This window comes from Narcine bancroftii, chromosome 2 (genome assembly GCF_036971445.1).
Source record: "Narcine bancroftii isolate sNarBan1 chromosome 2, sNarBan1.hap1, whole genome shotgun sequence".
Lineage (NCBI taxonomy): Eukaryota > Metazoa > Chordata > Chondrichthyes > Torpediniformes > Narcinidae > Narcine > Narcine bancroftii.
Window position 1 is genome coordinate 140038227 of NC_091470.1, and position 11946 is coordinate 140050172.

The window sequence follows — 11946 nt, forward strand, 5'->3', positions numbered from 1 at the left end:
GTGGGGAAGGAGTGCAAGGGAAGTGTGAAGGGGGCAGGAAGCAGAATGGTGATCAAAACAATCGTTAATTCGTTGCTCTGTCGATGTATCATCATGTAAGTCAGTCAACAGAATCAGAGTTAGATATTTTTGTGCGTGGCAACCGTCGGTCCTGGTCGACCATCTGTGCTCCGCCTCTGATGGTAGCTGGCGGGGATTCTTCAGGGCTCAAGCCAGAACCGAGTTGATAGGGCGAATCCGCCTGTTGCCCACGCATTGGGAAACCCCCTCTCCATTTAACGACAGGCCCAAAGGAGGTTTGGTGCCAGCAGCATCGCAGGAGTTTACGGGCCGGTTCTGGGTGCAACAATCAGCCGCTTTCGGGACTCCGACTCCGGATAGACTACCAAACCCTTTCCCGCGAGCGGGTACAGCCACAGGGCAACGGAATTTGGTCACAGGGGTTTCCCCTCTCCAAGATGAGTGGCCGTCCGTTGGTGCCCGTTGCAGCTGATGTCCAGGCGCCTGTGCCTCTTCTCAATGTCAACGAGAGCGGCTCCGCTGTGCAGAAGATCCACGACACAGGTGAAGGCCAAGGGTTGGACCTGGTTGTCAGAAGCGGTTGGTGACGCCATGGAGAGCTTTTGTGTTGTAGTCGTGCGGAGCCCCACGACCACCCATCGGCGGTGACAACGTTTAGAACCCAGTTAGATAGATCAATAGGTAAATTGAAAAATATATAGACAGAGAGATTGGCATAGACAGACAGTCAGATAGACAGAGGGATAGATAGACATACAGGTAGAGAAGTAGAGAGACAGACAGATAAATAGATATATAGAGAGATGGATAGATAGATCAATAGATCGAAAGATAGATAGATGATAGATGGATGTATGGATAGATGTATAAATAAATGGATGGATTGAGGGATGGATAGAGGGATGCACAGACAGATGGACAGATTGATGGATTGATGAATAGATAGATAGCTAAATTGAAAAATATATACACAGTCAGATTGGCAGGCAGACGGACGGATAGATATGTATAGACAGAGGGAAAGACAGACAGACAAATAAACAGAGAGAAAGACAGATAAATATATATCTATATCATATATATAGAGAGATATAAACGGATAGATAGATAAATAATAGATAGATAGATGGATATATTCATACATAGATCAATAGGTAAATAGAAAGATATATAGACGATAGACGACGTTGTTAGAAAGAAAGACAGATAAATAGATATGTAGATAGATGGACAGATGGATCAATAGATCGAAAGATAGATAGATAGATAAGTGGAGAGATAGATGGATGGGTGAGGGATGGAGAGAGGGATGCACAGATAGGTGGACGGATGGATGGATGGATGGATGGATGAATAGAAGGATAGATAGATAAATTGAAACAAATATATAGATTGGCAGACAGACAGACACTTTGATAGATGTAAAGACAGGCGGATAGATAACAAATAGAAATATAGAGAGATGGATAGATAGATCAATAGATATAAAGATAGATAGATAAGTAGATGGATTATATGGATAGATGGATGGGTGAGGGATGGATAGAAGGATGCACAGATAGATGGACAGATGGATGGATGCATGAATCGATAGATAGTGTTAAATATAAAGCGTTCACAATCACTACTCTGGAGACAAAGTCTTGTAAAACAGGTTCAGCTTTATTTCGGGTCTGCAGAGCCGGGTGTCTCTTAGTCCTAAGACACACCGGAGGTCCAAATCATCACTCTTTTGTACAGTTCCACACTCAACATCACCAGACCATTTAGTCTCTTCCAATCGGAATTTCAATACCTTACAATCTTCCCCTTTTCCCTTCCATCCCTGCAGATATCACACAGACCCACCCTCGTCATACATCGCATATTATGTTAATTAGGCAGTCCCATCCTTAGGGGCATCTAAGTTAATATTCATGTCTTTATTAAGCAAGCGCAATGGTGACAGAGGGTACCCTATGTCACTGTGCCAGTCCGAACCAGATTCCTTCATCCTTGAGGTTTCTGATAAGAAAGGAGCCCATTAGTTAGTGTTGTCTATTTTCAAGCTCTAATCTACATATAACGCATTCCATCACCCTTCGCAGAGCGGTGCTAATTTAATAATCTTCAGCCATTTTTCACAATCCATCTTTTTTCTTTTTACCATGTATCTTTCATTAAACTACATCAAACCCTGCTGCTATCTGATTCCGTGCCTAAACTTCGTTAGGTTCTCCCCTTGGCATCCCAATTGAATCAATATAAATTTGGTTACTTTTTTTTTAATCCCTATTACATTCTCCCGTTCAAATGCCAAGGTAAAGTATATGGCCAACTGAATGATTGCACAAGTGCTTTTCCAATTGGGAGGAAGCAATGGTCCAAGGATTCCGCTCGAGGTACATTCAAGGCTGAGTGGTTCCCTCCCCTCTCCTCTATCATGCTTGTACCTTTGTGCATAGCTGCAGCTTTCCTAGGTCCTTTGTGAATTATCTTCCTTGTCTTGAAATGCAGGCTGTGTCGTTCCCTGACACAGCCCAGAGTGCTGGCGGAATCCGGACATCCTTCCTCTTCAGAGGAGGGAACACCAAGAACAGAGATTTACAGAACTGGTTACCCCAGGCCTCTCTATCCTGATACAAAGCCATCATGCACCTCATTTCTTGTCTGTCTTTACCCCACCCCAACGGACGTCCAGAAGGGCATGCATAGCAATTGGTCTTGTTTAAACGTTTCTTTTGTTTAAACCGTATATTTTACCCATTCTACCCAGGCATTTGTATCCCCATATCCTGTCTCAATCTAAATCATCTGTCTAAGGTCCTCTACCTCTACTATATGTACTATCTTCGGATCATTGGGTAAAGTATAGGGTTTCATCTTGGGCATTATTATGAAGGTACTATCAGATGGATTGGTCTTTGATCCTTCTACGATTATTCTAAAACAACACGCCAACAGGACCTTTCCACTAATGTTTATCTCCATTCCAAATTGTTCCCATTTACCTCTTTCGAGTAAGTTTTGCTTGCACTTAACAGCCCATGTTTAGTGTCACGAGATGACGTTCTAGGTATAGAACGGGGATGTTCAGAAGGAAGCGTGGAAGAAATGTGGTGAACATTGCCCAGCTGGTGGATTGAAACACCCAGAGGAGACAGTTGGGTGGATGAGCGGATAGACCATCAACGCGAACTAGGCGCCCCTGTTGGCAAATAAAGGCAGGAATTTGCCGCTGATGCTTCTCATGCTCTGGGCATTGTCGGAAACACTGCTTGACTGGCGGCCAAACCGCAGTCTCCTGTTTCCGGCCGGCTTGCAGTAGCGCTGTTTTATGTAGACAGGTGTATATGTAGAGTATTTGTAGAGAAGGTGCTTACATTTCAAACGCTGTGTCGCTTCTCTAGCGGCGCAGAAATACACCGCCACATCTTCAGGTATAACACTCTCTATCTTCAGAGTTGATTTCCTGTCCTCCATTGAACGAGCAATGAGGAACCCGCTCTTAAATCTGTCTTCATATTGAGCCTCGGTGGATTTATAAATGTATCCGATGTACGCGAACCTTCCCGCGGGCGACTGGCGATACCACAGCATGTTTTCACGAACCGTCCCGTTCTGGTAACAGTTCATCTCCGCGGACGCTCCCTCGCTGGCGCCGAGAGAGCCGGGCCACTGATGGACCACGCCCGCCCGCGACATACCTGGAGAGAGGGAAGGAAAGTGAGCGGGAAGTCAGAACGAGGGAGGGAGCGCCCGTCGGCGGCGGTATTTGGCCGACTGAGTAGCACGTGTTCGGGAGGGTCTCAAGGGCGGAAACGCCAGGGGAGCGCCTAATGCGATTTTCCCCTGTTGGTGGATCTTAATAAGAATCACGCTGACATCGAAATGAGTTCTGCTTGGAATGTAGAAGGGGAAGCGTTTCGCGTTTGAGTTGAAATGGGTGAAGTCCTGTCTGTGAGATCGGCCAAGAGAGGGATTCAAAGGGCGGACATATCCCTGCACGGAACGCAGGGGAACATTTGCACGGGGCGTATACCAACGTACACAGCGTCAAAGAGACGAGAGCTAGGAGGAAGGATCGATGAGGCATCTTAGCCCCGTAGCTACGATGGCGTTCTCTTAGTTGTCGAGAGTCCTCTTATCCGAGAGCCGGGGGTTTCGGCAACCGTGCGTGCAAGTAGGCGGGAGCGGAATATGTGTCATCCCTTCTCGCCCTTCCGCTGTGTGGCTGATAAAGTGATTGGCGGATCACAGCGGAGAGGTGGGAGGGCGGAGAAAGGGGTGGATCAGCGAGTGCTAGTGGGGTCGGGGGATGGGAGAGTAACGGGGCGGATGGGGAAAGTGAGAAAGGGAATAATAAAGGGGGCAGGAGGTAGAACGGTGAACTGCAGCGTCGTTAGTTAGTCAATCAATGAAATGGAAATATGTGAAACGGATTGGGAGAGCCATGGATAGATAGATAGATAGATAGAGATGGATAAATAGATAAATACATCGATCAATAGATAGATAGAGAGATGGGTGGATGCATGGTGGGTGGATGGTTAGGTATGTCGGTGGATGGCTGGATGGATGCATGATAGATGAGTGGGTGGATTGTTGCATTGGGGTGGGTGGATGGATGGATAGATAGATAGATAGATAGATGGATAGTTAGATATATATATATAGATAGACAGACAGACAGACAGACAGCCAGACAGACAGACAGACAGACAGACAGACAGACAGACAGACAGTCAGACAGACAAATGGTGAATTGTTTGACCGGCAAATAGAGATCTAGGAATTTGCAGGTGAAAGGGTGGGCATAATGGAGTTAAATTTAGAGGGAGTATGAGCCAGGAGCGGTATTATATGCTTGCAGTGATAGTTAGGGTGAGGGAAAGTGTGTAATAATAACGATAACATGAAGGAAACTGTGAAGAGGCGGTCAGCTGTATTGCTAGGAGATTCTATATTTAGGGGGACAGATAAAAGGTTCTGTGGTAGAAATTGAGTATCCCGGATGGTCTGTTGCCTCCCTGGTGCCAGGGATCACAGACCTTCTTCAGAGCATTCTCAGGAGGGAAGGTGAGGAGCCAAATGTATTCATCCACGTGGAGACCAATGACGTGGGTAGGAAGGGCGAGGAGGTCCTGCAAGGGGAGTTCAAGGAGTTTGACGTTAGGCTGAAGTACAGGGCCGCCAGGGTCGTGATCGCAGGATTCCTGCCCGTGCCACGTGCTAGTGAGGGTAGATATAGGAGGATAAAACAGCTTAACACTGTCTAAAGAAATCGTACAGGAGGGAGGGCTTCAGATTTCTGGATCAATTGGATGATGGGACCTGTTCCGACGGGACGAATTGCATCTGATCTGGAAGGGGGCCGAGTATACTTGCGCGAAGGTGTGCTAGTGCTGCCTCGGGCGGGTGAGGTGGTGGGGGATGTAAATTCGATTTGCAGAAGGATGGGAAACGAGGGCCTGAGCAGATGGAGGAAGAGTCGGCGACAGGTGAAGGGAAGATTGTATGTAATTTCGGAACCCCAAAGGGCTGTTGGTGATGGTAACTTTCTCATGTGGCGGGGTAGGGAAGGCAGGCGAGCTTGTAGAGTGGTTGACGCGAGAAACTATGACTTTGTGCTCCATCAGTGAAACGTGGAGGTGCAGGACTGGCAGCTCAATGTTCCTGGATCCGGCCGCCATGCAGACCGGCCTGTTGCATGTCGGCAGGTGTGCGTTGGGTATTTGTAGCGGTGCAGCGCTAATCTGCAGCGCCGTCTCCCATCAGACGCAGCGCAGAAATACACCGCCTCGTCTTCTGGCTTAACGGTCTCGATCTTCAGAGTAGATTTCTTCTTCTCCGTCGTTTTGGTCATGTGAAACCTGCTCTTGAAACCTTCCTCATATTGTGCATCGACGTAAATGTATCGGTTTAGCTCGGACCCCCTGGCGGACGACTGGTGATATAACAGCATGATGTTACGAACTCTCCCGTTCTGGTAACAGTTCATATCTGCTGATGCTGCCTCGCTGGCGCCGAGAGATCTGGTCGACTGATGGATCACGTCCGCCCACGACAGACCTGGGGAGGTGGATGGAAAGACAGCGGGTTATAAGAACGAGGAGGGAGCGACCAGCATTTCAGGCCGCTTCTTGCCCGGCTCGAGCAGCGCGTGTTCGCGAGGGCCTCAAGCGCCGAACCGGAGGAGAGCGCGCAACGGGATTTGTCTTGCAGGGAACGCAGGACAACTGTTGGACGGCGTTTATACCATTCTATACAGGGTCAGTGAGAGGAGAGCCAGGAGGAAGGAGCGGCGAGGCATCTTGGCCGCGGGTCCTGGACGCATTCCCTTAGCTTTCTGGAGTCCTCTGATCCTGGAGCTGGGCCGACCCGCGCCGAAGAAGTGGGCAGAGGCGGTTGAGGCGTCACTGCCAACACCCGAGCCTCTCTTCCGCCGTTCTAACGGGCCAACTATTGGTGATGAGGGTGGGGATGTGCCTAGAGCAGCGAATCTGGGAGTCGCCGCAGGGTCCAGGGATTGGGTGAGGTTATGGGCGGCACGTGGGGAAGGAGTGCAAGGGATGTGTGAAGGTCGCAGGAGGCAGAATGGTGAACAAAACTATCGTTAATTCGTGAACCAATTCGTTACACATGAAGATGGTTCAGCCGATGTATCCCAACTTCCCAACACCCCCTTTTATGTACCCCTCACCCTCACTCTCCCTCTCCATCCGTCGCTATCTTTCTCTATTATGTCTTTATCTTCCCTCCGCGAGTTCTTATTATGGTCCGGTCTCTCTGTTCACCTCTCTGTAGCCACATTGTTCGCCACGTCCACGTTTCTAACGCTCTTTCTCTCTCTCTCCCTCTCCCGTTCCTTATTCCCTCTCTAACCACTCTCTCTCCCCATCACTCCCGCCTTCGCAGCCCCACGATTTATCCCTCTCTCCCCCTCACTCACCCTCCATCCTCCGCTTTCTCTCCCTTCTCAATCCATTTTATCTTCCACCTCTCTGGCCTCACAGTCTACCCCAACATCTCACATCGCTCAGCCCCTCTTCCCTCTTTCTCAGCCCCGATCCTGTTCTCTCTCTCTCTCTCTGTCTTTGCCTGGCTCGTCATCTCTGCCTGTCTGTCAGTCACTTTCTCTCTCTATTTCCCTCTCTCTCCCACCCTCCCTCTCTATATTTAAATTATAAGCGCCTTTTGTATCAGGTTAACGTACAGGAAATGGCAATCGATGTGGTGAGCTCGCTGAGAACCCAGATGAAATTTTGTCATCGCTGACTACGCATCCTCGGCGCCGAGGAACAAGTACGCCTCCCGCTGGTACCACCCTTCTTCATTTCTGTGGTGGGGAGAATTTTGTCGGGCCTCGGAGACTGTTCGTTGCGCCGTGCAGCCTGCGAGTGGGCTGTGCTCAGGTTGGCGACATCAGGATTAATTGGGTGTTAACCTGTCTCTCTGCGGATAAACCGTTCACATTTCCCTCCGGATCCACGAGCCCGTTCTACATGGAGCACAACAGATACTGAGCCTCCTTCCCCGGGTCGTGTAGATACCAGTACATATTTCCAACGCTGCTCTATCCGTCCACCATGCAACGCAGCTCCATTTCGTTCCCGGCCCGTTGGGAAAACTCAGCTGGTATATGGAGCACGGTGGCTGTGTTAACATATGAGAGAGAAGGGAGAGAGAGAAAGAGGGAAGAGGTGACTGAGAGTATCCGGGGAAAATCTGGACGGTGGAAGCTGAGGGGGAAAAATGTACAGAAGGAACGAGTTCAACGAAGAGGACAAGCTGAAGGGGGAGAAGGGACGGTGGAGAGAGAGAGAGAGAGAGAGAGAGAGAGAGAGAGAGAGAGAGAGGGGGGGGGAGAAACTGGGAAAATAGAGCAATGAGACAAAATTCGGGGTCGGGAGAAACACAGAAACAAAGGGGAGAGGAACAGAGAGAGATAGAGGGGGGGGCGGAGAAGGGTAAATAAAAAGAGGCGGAAAGAGACAGCAAAAGGGAACTCGAGATTGAGGAGAAAATGAGAGAGAAAGAGAGAGTTAAATAGATATAAAAAGTGAAGAGAAGGAGGAAGGACGAGAGTGAGTGATCACTGAACTAAGCCAAAGCGATAGGAAACGTAGAACGGATTAGAGGGAGGAAAAGAGAAAGTAGAGGGAGAGGGGAAGGAGAGAGAGAGAGAGAGAGAGAGAGAGAGGGAGGGAGGGAAGGAGGGAGGGAGGGAGGCTGGGAAGGAGGGAGGGAGGGAGGGAGGGAGGGAAGGAGGGAGGGAAGGAGGGAGGGAGGGAAGGAGGGAGGGAGGGAGGGAAGGAGGGAGGGAAGGAGGGAGGGAAGGAGGGAGGGAAGGAGGGAGGGAAGGAGGGAGGGGAGAGAGAGGTAGAGAGGGAGGGAGAGGGGGAGGGAGAGAGAGAGGGATGGAGGGAGGGAGGGAGGAAGGGAGGGAGGGAAGGAGGGAGGGAAGGAAGGAGGGGAGAGAAAGGTAGAGAGGGAGGGAGGGAGAGAAAGGGAGGGAGGGAGGGAGGGAGGGAGGGAGGGAGGGAGGTAGAGAGGGAGGGAGAGAGAGAGAGGGAGGGAGGGAGGGAAAGAGGGAGGGAGGGAGGGAGGGAGGGAGAGAGGGGGAGAAGGTATGTGAGAGATATCTGGGCACAATCTGGACGGTGGATGCTGAGGAGGTAAATATGTAGAAACAGAACGAATTCAAGGAAGAGGACAAGCTGAAGTGATAGAAGGGAAGTTGGATATAGAGTGTGCAAATGGGAGCGAAAATAGAATCAAAGAAAATGGGGCAATAACAGACAGAATGTGGGGTCGGGGGAAACACAGAGAAGAAAAATAAGGGGAGAGGAATAGAAAGAACTAGGGATGAAAGAAAAAATAGAGAAAGAGACAAAATAGAGAAATGGAAAGACGGAAAGAGACAGAAAAAGGGAGCGTGAGATTCAGGAGAAAATGAAAGTGAACTAGAATGTTAAAGAGAGAAAAGGAATAGAGTGAAAGTAAAAATAAGGTGAAGGAGAGAGAGAAGGCGCAAGAACAGAAAAGATGGGGAGAAGGAGAAAATAGAAAAGAGAGACTGGTGAAGGGAAGGAGGAAGGCCAAGAGTGAGTGAACACAGAACTAAGCGAGGCTGGAAAAATAGAATGGAATAACGGAATAGAGGGAAAGGGAAAGGAGGGAGAAAATGAGAGTGAAAGACGGAGTGTGAGAGATAGAACGTGAAAGAAAGAGAAAGATAGGAACGAGAAACAGAGAGCTTGAAGCGGAGAGGGAAAGCGAAAAGAACCAGATGGGAAAGAAAAGAAAAGATAAAAATCGAGAGTCAGAAAGTGACTTTGGGTTTCGGTAACACTTGAAGAAAACAACAAGGACAAAAGAGTGGAGAGAAACGTGGGATCAATTCCACTTAGTCAAACCAGGCCACGATCCCCAGAAGGAGAAACATCTCTCTTTGGACGGGGTTTGCTTTGTAATGCGAATGAAGCGTTCGGAGGAGGCAGATCCGTTCTTCAAGGCAGATCTGGAGGGGCTTTGTGATTAGACATGCCCCTTCTCCCATCTTAACGAATGGGAATCGAGGTGGCGGTCAGTTCCTCTGGGCGTGACATACAAAGACACTTTGTACCCCAACATTTCATCAGTTGAACATGTGACTCTTAAGGCACCTCTTTCCCCTTTTCACCCCTCTCTCGCCCTCCTCTCCTCTACTACCGATCCTCTTTCCCGTACCCTAACTCTCCAATCCATTTCTCCCCTCTCTTTACAGCTGACACACCTGCTCGCTCCCCTATCTCTCTCTCTATCTCTCCCCCTCTCTCTCTTCATCCCTCTCAATCTCCACATCTCCTCCGTCCCACCTTCTTTCCCATTTCACTGACGGAAAAAAATGAATCAAAACCGATTTTCGTATCTAACAATCACAAATTAATTTTTTCGGCGTCTTTACACAAGAAAAATTTGCTCTCTCTCTCTCTCTCTCTCTCTCTCTCTCGCGCGCAGCTCTCTCTCTCTTTCTCGCTCTCTCCATCGCCTTTTCTTTATTTTCTCGCTAGTGATCACTCGTCTCACTCCGCCATGTCTCTCTCTCTCTCTCTCTTCCCTTGTCCTCCTCTCTTTTCTATCCCAACCAGCTCATATCTTTCTCTCCCTCTCTCTTTCCCTTCCTCTATCCCTCAATGGTAAAATGACACCAAAGAAGGCCATGATGTGAACACGTGGCAGAACCCCCAAAATGTCTGGAATTTGAACTTCAATCACTCTGATGATTGATATTATTGATCGTCTTGATTTCGTTGTTGTTATGATCGATTTATTGTGTCGTTAAAATATTCTCATTGAAATAATTCTGATAGAAATATTGATCAGAGGAAAGGGTAAGCATGATCCGCGCGAATCCTCATATGGTTTCAGGAGAACGAGAGAGATGAATTCGAAGTAAAACAGACTGACGAACAACTGTGCCCCACAACCACCTCTGAATATTGACAATGATAGAGGGGAGATGGAAGGATATTTCTCCGTTCGTGTCGTGTTCCCCATCGACATCACACACCCTCCGACTCAATGCCCCTGCCCACCCCAGTTTGACTGACAGCTCCGCCTTCGGCACCGTGGCACCTGTTCCCCAGCCGCCGGTCACGCCCACTTCACCTCTGCGGTGGGGATGTTTTTGTCTGGTCTGGCCAACTGTTCGTGGCGCCAAGTAGATTCCAGGCGCAGAGATACAGGGCCGAGTGTGGTGTGCGCAAATCGGCGGACTTCAGGAAGAACTGGTTGTTGCCCCGTCTCTCTGCGGATAAACCTTTCACAGTTCCCTCCACCAATGTGCTGGTCCTGTAGTAAAAAGGTACTGAGGCCCCTTCCCGGGTCTTGTCGATACCAGTACAGATAATCATCGCTGCTGCTACTTTTTTCCACTGTACACTGCAGCTCCATTCGGAAACCGCGGCTGGAGTCTGGAGGAGTTCACATCTGGAAAGGAGGGAGGGGAAGAGGGTGGAGGTGAGTGACAGATATCCGGGGACATTGCGATGTATAGTGCGATTGGCTGAGCAATTATCTCCACATGGACACACCCTCTCTCTCCTCCCACCCTCTCCTACTCTAGATCCTTCTTCCTCCCTCTCCTCTCGCTCTGCATATGTTTCCACTCTGTTTCTCCCACTCAATCTGTCGGCCTCGCCATCGTTGCCTCTCATCCCTCATTCCTGCCGCTCTCCCCATCTCCCTTTACTCACCTTTCTTTTCTCTCTTTTATCTTTTGATGACTCCTTCCCGGCGATTTCGTTTTCTTATCTAACAATCAATAAATTAATTTCGTTCTGTACTGATCCAGAGTCTGCCAATGTTTCTCTCCCTCTCTCTCTTTTGAAAAAAAAACTTTATTTATTCGTTTAAGAAGCAAATAATATGACATATGCAACAATTAACCAAAACCATGAACTTTTTTTATAAATAGAAAAGAAAAGACCCCCCCCCCCTTCAGCCAACTCTCCTAAGGAGAGCCATAAAGAAAGAAAAAATAAAGAATATTAAAGAAAAATTAAATATACATATTAAGATCTGATCAATATAAATTGAAATGTAGATATTCTGAATATAACAACCACTTATTAATAAAAAATTATAATTACCACGCGAAACATACGTAATTTTTTTCCCATTATTAAACAATATTTCATTTCATTATGCCATCTATTAATATCAATCATATTTGTATCTTTCCACGTATCAGCAATACATTTTTTCGATACGGATAAAGCTAAATGTACAAAAGCAACCTGAAACTTATCTAATCCCAAACCTTTCAGAAGTTGCAATCTACCCAATAAAAATACTGTTGGATCTAAAGCTATTTTAATCTTATACAGGTATTCTAAAAAAGACTGAATTTTCTTGCAAAAAGATTGTATATGTATACATAACCAAACAGCATGAAAAAAA

General features: G+C 47.9%; 1 gene segment (V, D, J or C); it reads right to left on the minus strand.

The window, feature by feature from the left end:
* Positions 1 to 3198: 3198 nt before the first annotated feature.
* On the minus strand, positions 3199 to 4128 carry LOC138752951 (T cell receptor alpha variable 35-like). The segment is given in 2 exon segments: positions 3199 to 3707; positions 4051 to 4128. Coding segments are annotated over 2 exon segments (555 nt in total).
* Positions 4129 to 11946: the final 7818 nt, after the last annotated feature.